Source organism: Sciurus carolinensis, chromosome 2, assembly GCF_902686445.1.
Source record: "Sciurus carolinensis chromosome 2, mSciCar1.2, whole genome shotgun sequence".
In the NCBI taxonomy this organism is placed as follows: domain Eukaryota; kingdom Metazoa; phylum Chordata; class Mammalia; order Rodentia; family Sciuridae; genus Sciurus; species Sciurus carolinensis.
Genome location: NC_062214.1, coordinates 120353689 through 120375297, shown reverse-complemented (window position 1 = coordinate 120375297; position 21609 = coordinate 120353689). Strand labels below are relative to the sequence as shown.

At 38.9% G+C, this 21609-nt stretch overlaps 1 protein-coding gene across 2 annotated transcripts; it reads left to right on the top strand.

Annotated features, from left to right (window-relative positions):
- The first annotated feature begins 12732 nt into the window (after positions 1-12732).
- LOC124977388 (olfactory receptor 4F6-like) lies at positions 12733-15814 on the top strand. Of its 2 annotated transcripts, XM_047540901.1 has the most exons (2): positions 12733-13688; positions 15790-15814. In XM_047540901.1, the coding sequence occupies exons 1-2, from the start codon at positions 12733-12735 to the stop codon at positions 15812-15814; spliced, it is 981 nt and encodes a 326-aa protein (XP_047396857.1). The 2 variants fall into 2 exon arrangements, with proteins under 2 accessions (XP_047396857.1, XP_047396858.1); XM_047540902.1 differs by lacking the exon at positions 15790-15814 and having other exon boundaries at positions 12733-13695.
- Positions 15815-21609: the final 5795 nt, after the last annotated feature.

Below are 21609 nucleotides of genomic sequence, written 5' to 3'. Positions count from 1 at the left end.
TTAAGTCCTTTGGGTATAGACCAAGGAGTGGGATAGCCAGGTCAAATGGTAGGTCCATTCCAAGTTTTCTAAGGAATCTCCACCCTGCTTTCCAGAGTGGCTGCACTAATTTGCAGTCCCACCAGCAGTGTATGAGTGTACCTTTTTCCCCACATCCTCTCTAACACCTATTGTTGCTTGTATTCTTGATAATCACCATTCTAATTGGGGTGAGATGGAATCTTAGTGTAGTTTTGATTTGCATTTCTCTTATTACTAGAGATGTTGAACATTTTTTCATATGTTTGTTGATTGATTGTAGATCTTCTTCTGTGAAGCATCTGTTCATATGCTTAGCCCATTTGTTGATTGGGTTATTTGTATTTTTTGTGTAGAGTTTTTTGAGTTCTTTATATATTCTGGAAATTAGTGCTCTATCTGAAGTATGAGTGGCAAAGATATTCCCCCACTCTCTAGGCTCTCTCTTCGCATTGCTGATAGTTTCCTTTGCTGAGAGAAAGCTATTTAATTTGAATCTATCCCAGTTATTGATTCTTGCTTTTATTTCTTGTGCTATGGGAGTCCTGTTAAGGAAGTCTGATCTTAAGCCAACAGGTTGAAGATTTGGACCTACTTTTTCTTCTATAAGATGAAGGGTCTCTGGTCTGATTTCAAGGTCCTTCATCTATTGTGAGTTGATTTTTGTGCAGGGTGAGAGGTAGGGGTTTAGTTTCATTCTGTTGCATATGGATTTCCAGTCTTCCCAGCACCATTTGTTGAAGAGGCTATCTTTTCTCCATTGCATATTTTTGGAACCTTTGTCTAGTATGAGAAAATTGTATTTCTTTGGGTTTGTTACATGTCCTCTATTCTGTACCATTGATCTACCTGTCTATCTTGATACCAATACCATGCCGTTTTTGTTACTATTGCTTTGTAGTATAGTTGAAGTTCTGGTATTGTGATACCCCCTGCTTCATTCTTCCTGCTAAGGATTGCTTTAGCTATTCTGGGTTTCTTATTCTTCCAGATGAATTTCATAATTGCTTGCTCTATTTCTGTAAGGTACGTCATTGGGATTTTAATTGGAATTGCATTGAATCTATATAGCACTTTTGGTAGTATGGTCATTTTGACAAAATTAATTCTTCTTATCCAAGAGCATAGGAGATCTTTCCATCCTCTAAGGTCTTCCTCAATTTCTTTCTTCAATGTTTTGTAGTTTTCATTGTAGAGATGTTTTACCTCTTTGGTTAGATTGATTCCCAAGTATTTTAATTTTTTTAAGGCTATTGCAAATGGAGTTGTTTTCCTCATTTCCCTTTCAGCTGTTTCATCACTTGCACATAAAAATGCTTTAGATTTATGCGTGTTGATTTTATAGTCTGCTATTTTGCTGAATTCATTGATAAGGTCTAGAAGTTTTCTGGATGAGGTTTTTGGATCCTCTAAATATAGAATCATGTCATCAGCGAATAGTGACAGCTTAAGTTCCTCTTTTCCTATTCGTATCCCTTTTTTTTCTTTGGTCTGCCTAATCGCTCTGGCTAGAGTTTCGAGGACAATGTTGAATAGAGTGGTAAAAGAGGACATCCCTGTCTTGTTCATTGGGGGAGTTTTTGTTTGTTTGTTTGTTTGTTTGTTTGTTTGTTTGTTTAGTTCTTCGTATATTTTAAAGAGTAGTTAGCAAAGATTTTGTCCCATTCTGTATGCTCTTGCTTCTTTTGCTCTTCAGAATTTTAATTTTAAGCCATCCCACTTATTGATTTTTGACTTAATTTCTTGAGTTTTAGGAGTTCTTGGTTGGTAATTACCCAAAAGAACAAAACTCATGGTCAAAAAATATAAGAAAAAATGTTCAACATCTCTAGCAATTAGAAAAATGAAAATTGAAACTAAACTGAGATTCCATCTCACTCCACTCAGAATGGCAATTATGAAGAATACAAGCAACATTAAATGTTGACAAGGATGTGGGGGGAAAGGTACACTCATACATTGCTGGTGGGGTTGCAAATTAGTGCAGTCACTCTGGAAAGCAGTGTGGAGATTCCTTTGAAAACCCGAACTGGGAGGCTCTCTTCACGGGGCGATCCAAGATGGCAGCCGAGAGGGTGACTGCACCCCCAGTCGCTCCGGAACCCAGGAGTTAAGAAGGGGAGGCATTGAGAGACTTGGACTGAAATAGAGCCACGGGTGAGTCTGCCCACTGGGTAAAGCTCGGCCCGGGTGGGAGGCCCAGATAGAGGTGGCTTATCGGAGCCAGGCAGGGCAGCTAGAGTCTTCCACAGGCAGTCCTGCGCACTCCAGCGGTGGGCCCCGCCCACACAGCCAGCTTCTCCAGGTTCCCGGAGCGGGCCCGCTAGTGAGAGCCTTTCTGACCACAACAAGCTCCAAATCCTGGAGCCAGCGCAGCACAGCGTACTCTGGCACGCAAGCAGTCAGGGACCAGGATAGGGCAGCCAGAGACTTCTCCAAGTAGCCTGGACCCCTGCGGTGGGAGGTGCCTTTCAAGGCTAGCTTCTCAGACCAGACCACCCAGTGAGAGGTTTTCTACATAGAACCAGCCACAAGCCCCCGAACCAGGAGAGCTTCGATCCGCAAGCAGCATCTGGGATCAGGGCAGGGCAGCCAGAGACCTCTTCAGGCGGCTCTGCCCACTCCGGCCGCAGGCTCTCTTCACGGGGCGATCCAAGATGGCGGCCTAGAGGGTGACTGCACCCCCAGTCACTCCAGAACCCAGGAGTTAAGAAGGGGAGGCATTGAGAGACTCATACTGAAATAGAGCCACAGGTGAGTCTGTCCACTGGGTAAAGCTCGGCCTGGGTGGCAGGCCCAAATAGAGGTGGCTTATCAGAGCAGGGCAGGGCAGCTAGAGACTTCCCAAGGTAGCCTTCCACACTCCGGCAGTGGGCTCCTCTCACACGGCCAGCTGCACGGTGCAGGCCCACAGTGAGAGCCTTTACACACAGAGCCAGCTCCAAACCATGGAACCAGTAGGGGACTAGGGGCAGTTTTCTTCGGATGCGCTGCATTATCAGATTCCTCCAAGACATCAGGCTACTGAAGGCTGGGAGGTGATACACTGGAAATCTACCGGGACACTATAAGCCAATAGCGGAAAACTGCAATATCTCAGGGTCCCACTGACAGCTGACCAATATGAGAAAACAAGGGAAGAAAATGTCCCAAACAAACCTAGATACTACATCAATAAAACCCAATGACAGCACAACAGAAGAAATGTCAGAAAGGGAGTTCAGAATGTACGTAATAAAAACGATCAGGGAAGCTAATGAGGAGATGCAAGAGCAAATGCAGGCATTGAAGGAGGAGATGAAAGAGCAAATGCAGGCATTAAATGATCGCACCAATCAACAGTTAAAAGACCAAATACGGGAAGCAAGAGATCATTTCAATAAAGAGTTAGAGATACTGAAAAAAAAAAAAACTGTAATACTTGAAATGAAGGAAACAATAAACCAAGTTAAAAACTCCATAGAAAGCATAACCAACAGGATAGAACACCTGGAAGACAGAACCTCAGACATTGAAGACAAATTATTTAATCTTGAAAGCAAAGTTGGCCAAACAGAAAGATGGTAAGAAATCATGAACAGAATCTACAAGAATTATGGGATATCATGAAAAGGCCAAATTTAAGAATTATTGGGATTGAGGAAGGCTTAGAGAAACAAACCAAAGGAATGAACAATCTATTCAATGAAATAATATCAGAAAATTTCCCAAATCTGAAGAATGAAATGGAAAACCAAGTACAAGAGGCTTATAGAACTCCAAACATACAAAATTACAACAGACCCACACCAAGGCACATTATTATGAAAATACCTAACATACAAAATAAAGACAGAATTTTAAAGGCCGGGAGAGAAAAGAATCAAATTACATTCAGAGGGAAACCAATAAGAATATCAGCAGATTTTTCAATCCAGACCCTAAAAGCTAGAAGGGCCTGGAACAACATATACCAAGCCCTGAAAGAAAACGGATGCCAACCAAGAATCTTATACCCAGCAAAACTTACCTTCAAATTTGACGATGAAATAAGATCCTTCCATGATAAACAAAAGCTAAAGGAATTTACAAAAAGAAAGCCAGCATTACAGAACATTCTCAGCAAAATATTCCATGAGGAAGAGATGAAAAACAACGATGCAAATCAGCAACAGGAGGCGCTAGCCTAAAGGAATAGCCAAATAAAGGAGAAACCAAATCATGTCAAAAACAAATATGAGTCAATTGACTGGGAATACAAATCATATCACAATAATAATCCTGAATGTTAATGGCCTGAATTCATCAATCAAAAGACATAGACTGGCAGATTGGATTAAAAAGAAAAATCCAACAATATGCTGCCTGCAAGAGACTCATCTCATAGAAAGAGACACCCATAGACTAAAGGTGAAAGGATGGGGAAAAACATACCATACACATGGACACAGCAAAAAAGTTGGAGTATCCATCCTCATTTCAGATAATGTGGACTTCAAACCAAAACTAGTCAGAAGGGATAAAGAAGGACATTACATGCTGCTTAAGGGAAGCATAAATCAGCAAGACATAACAATCATAAATATCTATGCCCCGAACATTGGCTCATCCACGTACGTCAAACAAGTCCTTCTCAATTCCAGAAATCAAATAGACCTCAACACAATAATACTAGGCGATTTTAACACACCTCTCTCACCACTGGATAGATCGTCGAAACCAAAATTGAATAAAGAAACTATAGATCTCAACAACACAATCAACAACTTAGACTTAACGGACATATATAGAATATACCATCCAACAAAGAATGAATACACTTTCTTCTCAGCAGCACATGGATCCTTCTCTAAAATAGACCATATTTTATGCCACAAAGCTACTGTTAGCAAATACAAGAAGATAGAGATACTACCTTGTACTCTATCAGATCATAATGGATTGAAATTAGAAATAAATGACAGAATAAAAAACAGAAACTTCTCCAATACCTGGAGATTAAATAATACACTATTATATGATGAATGGATAACAGAGGACATCAGGAGGGAAATAAAAAAATTCTTAGAAGTAAACGAGAACAAAGACACATCATATCGAAATCTCTGGGACACTATGAAAGCAGTACTTAGAGGAAGATTTATTTCATGGGGCGCATTCAAAAAAAGAAGTAGAAATCAACAAATAAACGACTTAACACTACAGCTCAAAGCGCTAGAAAAAGAAGAGCAGACCAATACCAAAAGTAGTAGAAGACAGGAAATAGTTAAAATCAGAGCCGAAATCAACGAAATCGAAACAAAAGAAACAATTGGAAAAATTAACAAAATAAATAGTTGGTTCTTTGAAAAAATAAATAAAATTGATAAACCCTTAGTCACACTAACAAAGAGAAAGAGGGAGAAAACTCAAATTACTAAAATTCGGAATGAACAAGGAAACATCACAACAGACACGAAGTGAAATACAAAACATAATTAGAAGCTATTTCGAAAATCTATACTCCAACAAAACAGAAAACCTCGAAGACATCAACAAATTTCTAGAGACATATGAATTACCTAAACTGAACGAGGAGGACATACACAACTTAAATAAACCAATTTCAAGCAATGAAATAGAAGAGGTCATCAAAAGCCTTCCAACAAAGAAAAGTCCAGGACCAGATGGGTTCTCAGCCGAGTTCTACAAAACCTTTAAAGAAGAGCTCATTCCAATACTCCTCAAACTATTCCATGAAATAGAAGAGGAGGGAACCTTCCCAAACTCGTTCTATGAAGCCAATATCACCCTGATACCTAAACCAGACAGAGACACATCGAGGAAAGAAAATTTCAGACCAATATCCTTAATGAACATCGATGCAAAAATTCTCAACAAAATTTTAGCAAATCGCATACAAATATATATTAAAAAGATAGTGCACCCCGATCAAGTGGGTTTTATCCCAGGGATGCAAGGTTGGTTCAACATTCGGAAATCAATAAATGTCATTCACCATATCAACAGACTTGAAGTTAAGAATCACATGATTATTTCAATAGATGCAGAAAAAGCATTCGATAAAATACAGCATCCCTTCACGCTCAAAACACTAGAAAAAATTGGGGTAGTGGGAACATTCCTTAACATTATAAAGGCAATCTACACTAAGCCCATGGCTAATATCATTCTAAATGGTGAAAAACTGAAAGCATTCCCCCTAAAAACTGGAACAAGGCAGGGATGCCCTCTTTCACCACTTCTATTCAACATCGTCCTTGAGACTCTAGCCAGAGCAATTAGACAAACCAAAGAAATTAAAGGGATACGAATAGGAAAAGAAGAACTCAAACTATCTCTGTTCGCTGATGACATGATTATATATTTAGAGGAACCTGGAAATTCCCCAGAAAACTTTTAGAACTCATAAGTGAATTCAGTAAAGTAGCAGGTTACAAGATCAATGCACATAAATCCAATGCATTTTTATACATAAGTGATGAATCTTCAGAAAGAGAAATTTGGAAAACTACCCCATTCACAATAGCATCGAAAAAAATAAAATACTTGGGAATCAATCTCACAAAAGAGGTGAAAGACCTCTACAATGAGAACTATAGAACACTAAAGAAAGAAATTAAAGAAAACCTTAGAAGATGGAAAGATCTCCCATGTTCTTGGATAGGAAGAATTAATATTGTCAAAATGGCTATACTACCTAAAGTGCTATACAGATTCAATGCAATTCCAATTAAAATCCCAATGATGTAACTTGCAGAAATAGAGCAAGCAATTATGAAATTCATCTGGAAGAATAAAAAACCTAGAATAGCTAAAGCAATCCTCAGTAGGAAGAGCGAAGCAGGGGGTATTGCAATACCAGATCTTCAACTCTACTACAAAGCAATAGTAACAAAAACGGCATGGTTTTGTACCAAAATAGACAGGTAGATCAATGGTACAGAATAGAGGACATGGACACAAACCCAAATAAATACAATTTTCTCATACTAGACAAAGGTTCCAAAAATATGCAATGGAGAAAAGATAGCCTCTTCAACAAATGGTGCTGGGTAAACTGGAAAACCATATGCAATAGAATGAAATTAAACCCCTGTCTCTCACCCTACACAAAAATCAACTAAAAATGGATCAAGGACCTCGGAATCAGACCAGAGACCCTGCATCTTATAGAAGAAAAAGTAGGTCCAAATCTTCAACTTGTTGGCTTAGGATCAGACTTCCTTAACAGGACTCCCATAGCACAAGAAATAAAAGCAAGAATCAACAACTGGGATAGATTCAAACTAAAAGGCTTTCTCTCTGCAAAGGAAACTCTCAGTAATGTGAAGAGAGAGCCTATAGAGTGGGAGAATATCTTTTTTTTTTTTTTTTTTTTTTGGGTGCTGGGGATCAAACTCAGGGCCTTATGCTTACAAGGCAAGCACTCTACCAACTGAGCTATCTCCCCAGCCCCGGAGAATATCTTTGCCAACCATTCTTCAGATAGAGTGCTAATTTCCAGAATCTATAAAGAACTCAAAAAACTCTACAAGAAGAATACAAATAATCCAATTGACAAATGGGCTAAGGAAATGAACAGACACTTCACAGAAGAAGATGTACAAGCAATCAACAGATATATGAAAAAATGTTCAACATCCCTAGTAATAAGGGAAATGCAAATCAAAACTACCCTAAGATTTCATCTCACCCCAATTAGAATGGCGATTATCAAGAATACAAGCAACAATAGGTGTTGGCGAGGATGTGGTGAAAAAGGAACACTCATACATTGCTGGTGTGGCTGCAAATTAGTGCAGCCACTCTGGAAAGCAGTGTGGAGATTCCTCCGAAAGCTTGGAATGGAAACACCATTTGACCCAGCTATCCCACTCCTTGGCCTATACCCAAAGGACTTTAAATCAGCATACTACAGAGATACAGCCACATCAATGTTCATAGCTGCTCAATTCACGATAGCCAGATTGTGGAACCAACCTAGATGCCCTTCAGTTGATGAATGGATAAAGAAACTGTGGCATATATATACAATGGAATATTACTCTGCAATGAAGAATGATAAAATTATAGGATTTGCAGGCAAATGGATGAAATTGGAGAATATCATGATAAGTGAGATAAGCCAATCTCAAAAAAACAATGGACGAATGATATCGCTAATAAGCGGATGATGACACATAATGGGGGGTGGGAGGGGTTAATTAGGTTTAGGGTTAGGTTTAGGGTTAGGGATAAGGAGAGTGGTAAGAATGAAGGAAAGAAGGACTGTATAGAGGGGAAAGAGGGGTGGGAGGTGTGGGGGGAAGGAAAAAAAATAATGAAACATCATTGCCCTATGTAAATGTATGATTACACAAATGGTATGCCTTGACTCTATGTACAAATAGAGAAACAACATGTATCCCATTTGTATACAATAATAAAAAAAAAATAGTGCACCACGATCAAGTGGGTTTCATCCCAGGGATGCAAAGTTGGTTCAACATCAGGAAATCAATAAATGTCATTCACCATAGCAATAGACTTAAAGTCAAGAATCACATGATTATTTCGATAGATGCAGAAAAAGCATTTGATAAAATACAGCATCCCTTCATGCTCAAAACACTAGAAAAAATAGGGATAGTGGGAACATTCCTTAACATTGTAAAGGCCATCTACGCTAAGCCCATGGCTAATATCATTCTAAATGGTGAAAAACTGAAAGCGTTCCCCCTTAAAACTGGAACAAGGCAGGGATGCCCTCTTTTACCACTTCTTTTCAATATCGTCCTTGAAACTCTAGCCAGAGCAATTAGACAGACCAAAGAAATTAAAGGGATACGAATAGGAAAAGAAGAACTCAAACTATCCCTATTTGCTGATGATATGATTATATACTTAGAGGAACCAGGAAATTCCACCAGAAAACTTTTAGATCTCATAAGTGAATTCAGTAAAGTAGCAGGTTACAAATCAATGCACATAAATCTAAGGCCTTTTTATACATAAGTGATGAATCTACAGAAAGAGAAATTTGGAAAACTACCCCATTCACAATAGCATCGAAAAAAATAAAATACTTGGGAATCAATCTCGCAAAAGAGGTGAAAGACCTCTTCAGTGAGAACTACAGAACACTAAAGAAAGAAATTAAAGAAAACCTCATGAGATGGAAAGATCTCCCATGTTCTTGGATAGGAAGAATTAATATTGTCAAAATGGCCATACTACCAAAAGTGCTATACAGATTCAATGCAATTCCAATTAAAATCCCAATGATGTACCTTACAGATATAGAGCAAGAAATTATGAAATTCATGTGGAAGAATAAAAAACCCAGAATAGCTAAAGCAATCCTCAGTAGAAAGAGTGAAGCAGGGGATATCGCAATACCAGATCTTCAACTCTACTACAAAGCAATAGTAACAAAAATGACATGGTATTGGCACCAAAATAGACAGGTAGATCAATGGTACAGAATAGAGGACATGGACACAAACCCAAATAAATACAATTTTCTCATACTAGACAAAGGGACCAAAAATATGCAATGGAGAAAAGATAGCCTCTTCAACAAATGGTGCTGGGAGAATTGGAAATCCATATGCAACAGAATGAAACTGAACCCATATCTCTCACCATGCACAAAACTAAACTCAAAATGGATTAAGGATCTCAGAATCAGACCAGAGACCTTGCATCTTATAGAAGAAAAAGTAGGTCCAGATCTTCAACATGTCGGCTTAGGACCAGACTTCCTCAACAGGACTCCCATAGCACAAGAAATAAAAGCAAGAATCAATAACTGGGAGAGATTCAAACTAAAAAGCTTTCTCTCAGCACAGTAAACTATCAGCAATGCGAAGAAAGAGCCTACAGAGTGGGAGAAAATCTTTGCCAATCATACTTCAGATAGAGCACTAATCTCCAGAATCTATAAAGAACTCAAAAAACTCTACACCAAGAATGCAAATAATCCAATTGACAAATGGGCTAAGGAAATGAATAGATACTTCACAGAAGAAGATCTACAAGCAATCAACAAACATATGGAAAAATGTTCAACATCTCTAGTAATAAGAGAAATGCAAATCAAAACCACCCTAAGATTCCATCTCACCCCAATTAGAATGGCGATTATCAAGAATACAAGCAACAACAGGTGTTGGCGAGGATGTGGGGAGAAAGGTACACTCTTATATTGCTGGTGGGGCTGCAAATTAGTGCAGCCACTCTGGAAAGCAGTGTGGAGACTCCTTAGAAAACTTGGAATGGAACCACCATTTGACCCAGCTATCCCACTCCTTGGCCTATACGCAAAGGACTTAAAATCAGCACACTACAGAGATACAGCCACATCAATGTTCATAGCTGCTCAGTTCACAATAGCCAGATTGTGGAACCAACCTAGATGTCCTTCAATTGATGAATGGATAAAGAAACTGTGGTATATATATACAATGGAATATTACTCAGCCATAAAGAATGATAAAATTATGGGATTTGCAGGCAAATGGATGAAATTGGAGAATATCATGCTAAGTGAGATAAGCCAATCTCAACAAAACAAAGGACGGATGATATCGCTAATAAGTGAATGATGACACATAATGGGGGGTGGGAGGGGTTAGTTTTAGGGTTAGAGTTAGGGTTAGGGAAGGGGTAGGAATGGAGGAAGGAAGGACTGTATAGAGGGAAAAGAGGGGTGGGAGGGGTGGGGGGGAAGGGAAAAAATAACAGAATGCATCAAACAGCATTACCCTTTGTAAATTTATGATTACACAAATGGTATGCCTTTATGCCATGTACAAACAGAAACAACATGTATCCCATTTGTTTACAATAAAAAAAAAAAGGCATATTGGAGAGCCATTATCTATAGTAACAGGGAATTCCAAAGGGTCCTTTTTTGGAGCACTAAGAACTGTACTACTATTATTAGTGTTTTTGGTTTTGTTACAGAAATATATGAAAAATTGATGTCCATTTGGTGTACACAAAGGTAAGGGTACAAAGAAGACTTTGAGGAAGAAGGAATTTTGCTAGGTGGGGTGTTGAAGAGAAGGAGAAGAACTAGAGAAGTGCAATGAGGGCAAGTGCGTTGCAGGCCAAGTGGATGACGGAATTGTGGCTGCAGTGTGCGGGGCGTGTGTGAGGGAGGGGGAAGAGCCATTCAGGAGCACAGTCAGTGAAGAGGGGCCCATTTAGCTTGGAGTGTGAGGTGTGAGGAGGAGTGGAGTAACGAAGATAGGTTATGGTTATATCTTTGGTTATTCTGAAGATACGAAGGGTGTAATTTCAAAATTCACACACATCTACCCTGCTGTAAGAATGACATTGGTATATGCTCACTGCAAAATTTAAGATAGACACAGAATGAAAGGTAAAAGTTCTCTCCTTTATACCATTCCTTAGAGACAATTACTGTTAACAGGCTTTTTTGTGTTGACCTAGGTATTTTCTACCTATTTATTTTATTTGTCTGATTTTATTTTTAAAACCACAAGGCAAAAGGTAGTGTGGGAAACTACTGACCTCTCTCCTGTCTGTCCTAAGTATATTAGGTCTGCCTCAGTGTCATGAATGGCTGCACAGCACTCCATGGAAAGTTATTTTCCTACTCTCCTTGTCTACACATTGCATTGCCGAAGTTTTGCTCTTAAAAACAATACTTGAGCAAAAATAACAAATACACACTATTTCTTTGCCCACTTTGTTCACACATAGACAAACAGATATTCAGAAAATTTCCCCCCTTTTGGAAGCAGAACAGCTGAGTTAAAGTATCCCTAGCATGTAATAATTCAGAAGGCGTTTCCAAATTGGCAAATGTTTTACCAGTTTGCTTTTCCATCACCAGGTATGAGACTGCTTTTCTCCTCCCTACCCCACAATACCCTGAATTTTGTGAAACGTGTAAATAGCTGTCAAACCAATAAGAAAAAATCTTAGTACCTTTCGATTTTAGTATGCATTTATTTCATGAGGTTAAACATCTTTAGATACAAGTAGGAACATTTCTAACACTTCTAACATTTTTGTATTCACTCTTGTTCTCCTTCACTTGGATTTGTGACTCACTACTGTCATTCTGGTTGCCTCTTTTACTTGATAGCTCACATTTTTCCTCCCCCGACCCTTAGTCAGGATCTCCTCCACAGTCCCTATAATTGCATCAGTTTCTCCACGGTGAGTGCCACCATCTGCCATCCTCTGCTCTTGAATTTAGCACTCTCTTCTAAAATAACTCACTTTGTCCACTTTACAAATAAGGGTGATTTACGTCTCCAAAGGGAAATTTACATCTTAAAAATAAGGGAAATTTATGACTTTAAAAATGCATACAAGGATTTTGAAGGAACTTGGGACAATGGTTATACATATGGTATTAATATATTGAGGAATATCCAAGTTAGGAAACCCACTGTCACTTAAGTATTTCACATAGTTAATATATAAAAAGATTTTCATTTGTATTTTTATATGAGCTATGACTATAAAATAATACTTAAAAACACAATGGAAGTTTCCATCCAAAATAAGTGGAATTAGTTATTCTGTGCAATATATTTTTGGCAATAAAATATATAACAGAGGAATATGAATTTGTTTATGATTAAAATTGTCTCCAGATGAATAAATTAACCATTGTCTGGTTTTCTGACAACTTTTGAATTGCCCATGATTTCACCAAGATCAGCGTCCTTTGTCATAAGAGTGTCTCCTTTCCTCTTTCAGGGAACATGAATGACATTACTGCTGACAGAGGCAATGGATGAAGCCGACCACTCTGTGGTGTCTGAGTTTGTGTTCCTTGGACTCTCCAATTCATGGGCAACCCAGCTCTTCCTCTTCCTCTTTTCCTGTGTGTTCTATGTAGCAAGTCTGATGGGAAACCTTCTCATTGTGCTGACTGTGACCTCTGACCCTCATTTACAGTCCCCCATGTACTTCCTGCTAGCCAACCTTTCCATCATTGATTTGATATTTTGCTCCTCTACAGCTCCCAAGATGATCTATGACATTTTCAGAAAGCACAAAACCATCTCCTTTGGAGGCTGTATAGTTCAGATCTTCTTTATCCATGCAGTTGGGGGCACTGAGATGGTGTTGCTCATCGCCATGGCCTTTGACAGATATGTGGCCATATGTAAACCTCTCCACTACCTGACCATCATGAGCCCACGGAGGTGCATTTTGTTTCTAGTTGCTTCCTGGATTATTGGCATTATTCATTCAGTGACTCAGTTGGCCTTTGTTGTAGACTTGCCCTTCTGTGGGCCAAATGAATTAGATAGTTTTTTTTGTGACCTTCCTCGATTTATGAAACTTGCTTGCATAGAGACCCATACACTGGGATTCATGGTAACTGCCAACAGTGGTTTTATTTCTGTGGCCTCCTTTTTAATTCTGATCATCTCTTATGTCTTTATTTTGGTGACTGTTCGAAAAAAATCTTTGGGCGGTTTATCCAAGGCCCTTTCCACTCTGTCAGCTCATGTCACTGTGGTGGTTTTGTTCTTTGGGCCGTTAATCTTTTTCTACATGTGGCCATTTCCCACATCACATCTGGATAAATTCCTTGCCATCTTTGATGCAGTTATTACTCCTTTTCTAAACCCATTCATCTACACTTTTAGAAATAAAGAGATGAAGGTGGCAATGAGAAGACTATGCACTCAGTTTGTAAATTATAATGAAATTTCCTAAATATATTGATGATATATGAAAAAACCAAGTATACTTGAATTTCAGATGAACATGTGTTATGTAAGCTGTGATAAATTTAACTAGAATGCCACCATTTACTAATTTGTATTGTGCTCTGTCTTTTGCTTTCTGCGCATATCTAATTGTGATATTAGTCTGTTAACTGCCTTATAAACAGACTGGAAGATGAATGGTGTGGCTACTTCATCTCACTAATGGACTTATCTGTATATAAGGGCAAACAGAGTAACTATACATGTTAAAGGATCTATTTTTAGAGTCAGTATGTAGCTTATTATCTATTTTATATTCTTTCCATTTTAAGTAAATGATCTTACTGTAAATATAAATATTAATTTTTACTGACTCTTTAGGACTCTGATTTGTCTTACTATTTAGCTAATTTGTTTTCATCTCTTCAGTTTATTACTTGTGAGCTGTTTATTTGTGAAACTGATTTTTTTAAGGTCCAGTAAGGAGGCAGACCCATACCAATTTTTTTGAAAAGAGAAATTTTGATGTAAAGGGTTGTTAACCAAGTATAATATTGTACTACATGATATTTGTGGGAAGCCATTGTTTTGGACTAGCTGCCTACACTAGGTCCCAGCAGACAGACCAAACCAGAAAGGACTCATAGTGCTCAGTGCCATGCAATTAAACCTAACTTTGAAATGGACCCGTTTTCAAACCAAACCAAACTAAACCCAACACAGGAGATTCCAAATAACCTGAATCAGTGTAACAAGGAAATGCCCTCAGTTCTAATCCTCTAAGGGAAATAACTCTACTTTTTGTCTTTGATTCTGATTTCTTCTAGCCTTTTGCTGCTTATAAAACCAACTTCCTCTGCTCAGCTCATCAGACATCTATTCTACTGGAGAGAATGAGGTGTCACCAGATTCTAGAATCACAAATAAAACCCAATCACAGCTTTAAACAAAATTTGATGTAATTTTGTCTCTGACAGTTAAGTGGTTATTTGAAAAAGAATGAACTCTAAAGTCTTAGATGTAGCATTTGTAGCAAGCAACTTTTGCCTTATTTTAAAATTTTTTAAGACTGCGTTTTGATTCATTATACACATGTGGGGCACAACTTTTTATTTCTATGGTTGTGCACGATGTAGATTCACACCATTTGTGTAATCATACATGTACATAGGGTAATGATGTCTGTTTCTTTCAACCATCTTTCAAACTCCCGCCCCTTCCCCCACCCCCATTTCCCTCTTCGTAATCTAAACTTTCTCCATTCTTCTCTTACCCCCACTCTCCACCCCCAATATGTATCATCATCCACTTATCAGGGAAAACATTTGGCCTTTGGTTTTTTTGATTTAGCATGACATTCTCCAATTCCATCCATTTATCTGCAAATACCATAATTTTATTCTTCTTTATGGCTGAATAATATTCCATTGTGTATATATACCACAGTTTCTTTATCTATTCATCTGTTGAAGGGCATCTAGGTTGGTTCCACAATCTAGCTCTTGTGAACTGAGCTGCTATGAATATTGATTTGGCTGCATCACTGTAGTATGCTGAATTTAAGTCCTTTAGGTATAAACTGAAGAGTGGGATAGCTTTATCAGGCACTTTATCTACTTCGATATTTTTGGAATCTGTTACTCGAGAGTTATGATCTTTAGGATATGCCACATTCCCTTGTTTTTTCTTATGTTGTGATTTGCACATCTACTAAACATTTCTACCACTTTTATGGGATAGCCTTCATACACAGATTTCTCCTCAGAACGTGTCTTGGGGTGTCAGTTTGTCATGCATTGTTGAGTTTATTTTCAGTTGGGCACCACAATGTAAATCCCCTAAAGCTTCCTCGGCTATTAGTGATTTGGAACACAGTGTGTATTATATTGCAGTTGGAGAGGTCCACTGTCTCTGTGGGTTGCACAAGAGTGGGGACTCTAGCACTTCAGGTGGGCGTGGTATAGGCAGCAGAGTGTGTGGGATGCACCCCAGTGGGATTACTCCTACAGTGGGAAGGGTGGCCTCTATCGGGAGACAGAGAATTTCCTCAGGCATTGTTGATACTGTCTCTAGCATTGGTTGCTCCAGAAGAAATGAGGAGTCTGAGGCACTTGTCCTTTGATTAGACAACGATGTGGGTCCAGGTGCTTCTTATGGAGAGGCAGGGGCAAGAATCACAATACCCAACTGTGGGCACTCACAACCAATTCCATCAGTAGCCCTTGATCAGAGAAGGTGTGGGGGCACCTGACGCGAGTGAACTGCACAGGTATAATGGCATAAAAAGTTGTGTTTTCCTCTCTGCTACTGTGGTTGTGCCTACCCAGAACAAGGACCTTCGACTCTCCCTCAGCTTTACAAACCTGGGGATGAGGCCATGACCAGGGGCTTTTCTTACCCCAATTTTCTCAGTTGTAGTACCCACCAGAGATGTAGCAGCAGTGGGTCATTGTTAGAACCAGGCAAAATTCCTCTCCACTGAGCTACTCACAGGTGCAACTGAGAGAGGAATGCAGCTGGCACCAGAAAATTTCTCTCTGGACCTTCTTAGGCTGTTCACTCTGGGAGCAAGATGTGAACTGGAGTCATGGACGTGTGGCTGGGGACTGCCCTGGCATGCCTCTGTGGGCAGGGTACAGTGGAACCACAGAGTTCTTTCTCTGCCTTGTTAGTGACAGGCACAATGCATGGTTCTGTAAGAGCAGCAGAGGGGACAACATGAACAATTCCTTCTGTGCAAAACTACATTCCACTGGCCATGCTCCCAATCCTGGAGGGCAGGCTCTGATCCCGTAGTTCTTAAGGATGGTGACCTCTGCTCCCCTCCACATAAGAACACCATTTCTCCATAATGCAGCATTCTCAGTGCGTTTGCATAAGAAGTCACTCTGCAGAGCAATGTTTGGTTCATGAAGCAGCTACCCACTGAGCCAGTGCAGTGGATTGTGGGGTCCCAGAGATGGGAACATATAGGGTTTCTGACCACTCCCCAAGAGATGTCCAAACTCTGACAGTAGATCCCTTCTCAAGATGGCTCTGGTTATAACACCCTGAGGGTTTGCTGGGAGGTGAATTCCATTTCCAAAGACAGGATACTATGTGGTTTTCAAATTTCTTATCTACTTAGGCTATTACACTGTGAATGTTGTGAAACACCCCAATAGCTGGGATTGCCAGTACCTACTCTGATGGATTTTTCAGGCTCTCTTTCACCTTTGCTCCAACATAAGGGAGAATCCTCCTCCCCCAGCTGGGAAGCCAAGGTAGTAGGTGCTAACTGGGGTATTTTGTTTCTCTTGCTGTGCTTCGGTCCCAGGTGTGGATTTTATATGGGTTCCATTTTTCTTTTCTTTTTTTTGGGGGGGTGGGGTGGGGGGGTGGGGAGTGGATTCTATTTTTCTGCTGTTGAATTTCAGTGTTCTTCCGTGGGCACTCACCTCAATCCCAGTTATGTACCTGTTGCTTGATCTTTTCAGAGAAGCAAATGGAGTGCTTGGTGACTCCGTTCAGACACCTTGCTGATCTTGAGCACTGTTTTACATCTATTCATAGAAGCACATGTGAGGCATCTAAGAGATATCATATGGGACTGAACCTCAGAACTGACAGGGGCTATATTTTATATAATAATTTAAAATGAGGATGTTAATATAAATTAGATGGGAAATGAAAGATTACTCACTAGAATGGGCTGAAAAAATTAATAAAGTAAAATTGAAAAAAGTAGATCCTTTCCTAATTTTCACCCAAAATAATTTTATGTAGATGAAGATTTTGAGAAATACATATATTTGTTAATATTCATTAGGTATTGACATGAAAGTGAATTTCCTAAGAATGCAAATATGGAAGCCATGATTTAAAACCTCCATAGAGTTAGACTCAAAAATTTTAACTTTAATGTATCAAAGTCATAGGAAAAATCAAGAAGAAAACAACAAATTTGGGGAAACACTTTGAAAAAATTTAGAACAAAGAGTGAATGTCTTTAACATTAAATGGATATTGAATTCAACATGACAGACACAAAAAATTCACCTGTGAAGAGGAATACTTCATCCAAGAATATTTAATTTATATTTCAAATAAAAATATGTGACTTTTTTTTGGTCTGCCCTGAATCACTTTTCCCTTTTACTGATGGTTATACCCCACTTCCTTCATTTGGGAACTTGCCCTCCTCAAATCCATGTAGTTCTTTATAGACTGTCAACCACCTGACCTCGGCCCCTCCCCACAAAGGTGGAAATGAGATCCAGACCTGACCCATTAAAGAACTACAGCAATGCCAGTTAGAATCCTCTCATTAGGTTTTAACATGGATGCTAGGAAAATGATCACTGTTCTCTGAGGTTGGCGATGCTGGGATGAATTTAACTTGGAATTAGTTGTGCCTCTCGACTCTCCCCATACTACCTATTAAAAATAATGTACAAAAGAATAAAATTAGACAAAGATACAGAGATTGTTTAAAAGAGTTTAAAATGAGAAAGAGTGAGGAGGAAAACAAAGAAAGCAAGGAGGAAGAGAAAAGGAATGAATGGAAGAACAAAATCCAGAAGTGTGAAATTGAGAGTCCATGGAGGCCAGGAAGCTGACCAACCCAACAACTAATCCAGTCAATTTTCATGTGTGTCTTAGCTAGTTTATGCTTCTTTGTGATAGATTCATTATGAGACATAATTCAAAAGTTCTGATCATGTCCTTGAGGGGCTGGCAAGATGGCCAAATAGAAATACCCAAATCTCACCTCCTTCTACTCAAACAAGACACAGAATAAAACATGAACGGCTGCATTTGGAGGTGAGCGGCATTGAAAACTCAACAAGGGCAAGATTATCATCCTGCAATTCATGGAGGACTGAGCTGGGGGCATGGAGGTGGAATAAAGTGCAGCACAACCATGAACACAGTTCTCTGGCCAGAAGGAGCCCCCACTGCAGGGGCAAGGATGAATGGAGAGTCCCACCAGGCCTCGAATTTGTGGACACTAACAACCTAACTGCAGATGCTGGCGTCTAGGTCTAGAGCCCAGTTAGGGAAGTATCCTAAAGTCTGCACCATAGCTCTGTTCCAGAAAAGGAACTTGTGTTGTCTCTTCTGTCACCCACACAGCCCAAGCTATAGCAGTGCAGGAGACATAGTGGGGAGGAGCCACTGACTACAATTGACCCCATGCCACAGCTGGCCTGAGCTGCACCACACTCCATTCAAGTCATACAGTTGGTCCAAACTGCTGCCCTATTCAGCCCAAGATGCTTCTCCAGTTGGCCTGCACCATGTAGTTGACTGGGCCACCAGTGAACCTAAGAATGCAACCCTTGTTTCACATCCCCATGGTGCTAAGACACCCAAACCACCACTAAGGACAAAGGTCTTCCACCACTGCTGGGAAAATATCCACTATGCTTCACGTTTCCAGTGCCACCACTCCAATGTCTGGGATGGCCACAAAATGGACACACCACTCTTACTATTGCATGCATCACACACCTGGACCACTAGAGTATGCATTTCCCCATGTTGTCTCTGGAAAGAGGAAGTCTTTCTCACCATGCCACCACAAGTACTACGCCAAAACTCATTGATCACAGCTGAAAAAACTATAGGGAGACCATAGTGAGGTGCTGAACTGGAATCAAAGCCCTCGTAGCACACCAAACCAACATCCAAAGACACAACTTCAGGACACATTAATTTACTACAAAAACCTTATGAAAGTGGTACATACAATTGTTCCATCAAATGCTCAAATCTCAATGTAGGATCCCAAGAAATATGGCAAAACAAGGTAACGTGATACCTCCAAAGAAACACCTCTAGCAACAGACCTCAAAGAAAAGATTATTGATGTAATACTGACCAATAATTCAAAAGAATTATTATAAGGAAACTGAATGAAATTCAAGGAAACAAGACAATTCAAAAATTAAGAAAACCACTCAAGGTATGAGTGAGTAATTCAGCAAAAAGAGTTCTTGAAAAAGAATCAAACAGAAATATTGAAAATAAGAATAAATCAAATAAAAATGTAGTCTAAAGTCTTAACAACATATTAGATTGGTGACTTGAAGATAGGTCTTTGAAATATTTCAGTTAGTCAGAGGTAGGGGGAAGGAAAGAAGGAGGAGAGAGAGAGAAATCAACTTCAAAATCTCTGGGAAACCATTAAACAAACAAATCTTTGAACTCTGAGGGCATCTGAATGAACAAAATGGGAAAGGCTTTAAAAACTTACTCAATGATGTAACGGAATGATAACTGTCCTAATCTTTGGGGGGAAATATAGACATTCAGGTACAGGAGGTTCACAGGGCCCAAATAGATGGAATGGAAAAGAACCAGAAAAGAGCTTCACCACGACATGATAGTCAAATGGTTAAAAGTACAAGACAAAGAAAAGTGGCAAGTCCCATTTAAGGGAACCCCAATTAAAATAACAGACTTATTAGCAGAAACTTATAGAAGAAAAATACATGAAATGACATATTTCAAGTTCTGAAATAAAATAACTTCCAACCAAGAATACTGTATCCAGCAAAGCTATTCAGAAATTAAGGAGAAATAAAGACTTTACAGGACAAACAAAAATTGAGGGAATTTATCACCACCAAACAAAAATTTATTCCTATATTCAAAAGTGAAAAAGTTAACTACTGTCATGAAAATATATGAAAGTATAAATCCCACTAAAATAGATGCACAAAAGAGAAACAGAAAAGGACAGAACCTTACCAATGCTCAATGCAGTAAACCACCAAACCACAAAGACGAACAAAAGAGGAAGAAAAGAACTAATAATATTCTAATTAAAAAAAAAGAAAATTAACAAACGACAGGAGTATGCCCTTATTCATCAATAATAACCTTGGATGTAGAGGAACTAAATTTCCTAATTGAAAGACACAGACTGGCTGAGTGGATTTTTTAAAAAAGTAAAATAGCCAGCATTATGCTGCTTGTAATAAGCTTGCTTCACCAGTGTCTTTACTGGACCAAAAGTAAAAAGGTAGAAAAAGACATTCATGCAAAAAAAAAAGCAAAAGTGAGCAGGAGCAGCTATGCTTAAATCAGATAAAGTAGACATTAAGTCAAAAACGTAAAAAGAGACAAAGAAGGTCATCATATACTGATAAAAATATCGATTCAACAAGAAGATATAATGATTGTAAATGTGCGTGTACCTAATGCTGAAGCACACGATTTTATTGAACAAATGTCATTAGAGAAATCCAATACAATAATAACAAAGGACTTTAACACTATACTACAGATGTGATGCAGTTAACCAACATTTACAGAACTTTTCACCCAATAACAGAATGCACATTATTTCTTTGTAAGTATAGGGAATAAAACCCAGGGGCACTCTACCACAGAGTTACACCCCCCCCACACACCCTTTTTATGTTTTATTTTAAGACAAGATCTTGCTAAATTGCCCAGGCTGGCCTTGAACTTTCAATCCTCTTGCCTCAGTCTTCTGAATTCCTAGGATTACAGTCATCTGCCACTGCACCTGTCTACATTGTTTTCATCAGCATGAAACATTCTCTAGATCATAGCCCATATTAGGTCATAAAACAAGTATCAATAAATACAAAAAAATGAGATCATATGATGTATCTTTTCTGACCACGGTGTAATAAAATTACAAATCAACCAAAAAAGGAAACTGAAGAAATCATAGAAATACATAGAGACCAAACAGTACACTTTTGAACCAATAGTGGTTCATCAGCATACTACATCAACGCAGCCACATCAGTGTTTATAGCAGCTCAATTCACAATAGCTAGATTGTGGAACCAACCTAGATGCCCTTCAAAAGATGAATGGATAAAGAAACTGTGGTATATAAACACAATGGAATATTATTCAGCCACAAAGAAGAATAATATCATGGCATTTGCAAATAAAT

Bases quoted from the DNA above. Each gene is read 5' to 3' on its own strand.
- LOC124977388 (XM_047540901.1), top strand. From the start codon at position 12,733: ATGACATTACTGCTGACAGAGGCAATGGATGAAGCCGACCACTCTGTG. The intron at 13,689-15,789 runs TTCCTAAATATA...AGAAATGAGGAG, and splicing joins TTTGTAAATTATAATGAAAT to TCTGAGGCACTTGTCCTTTG.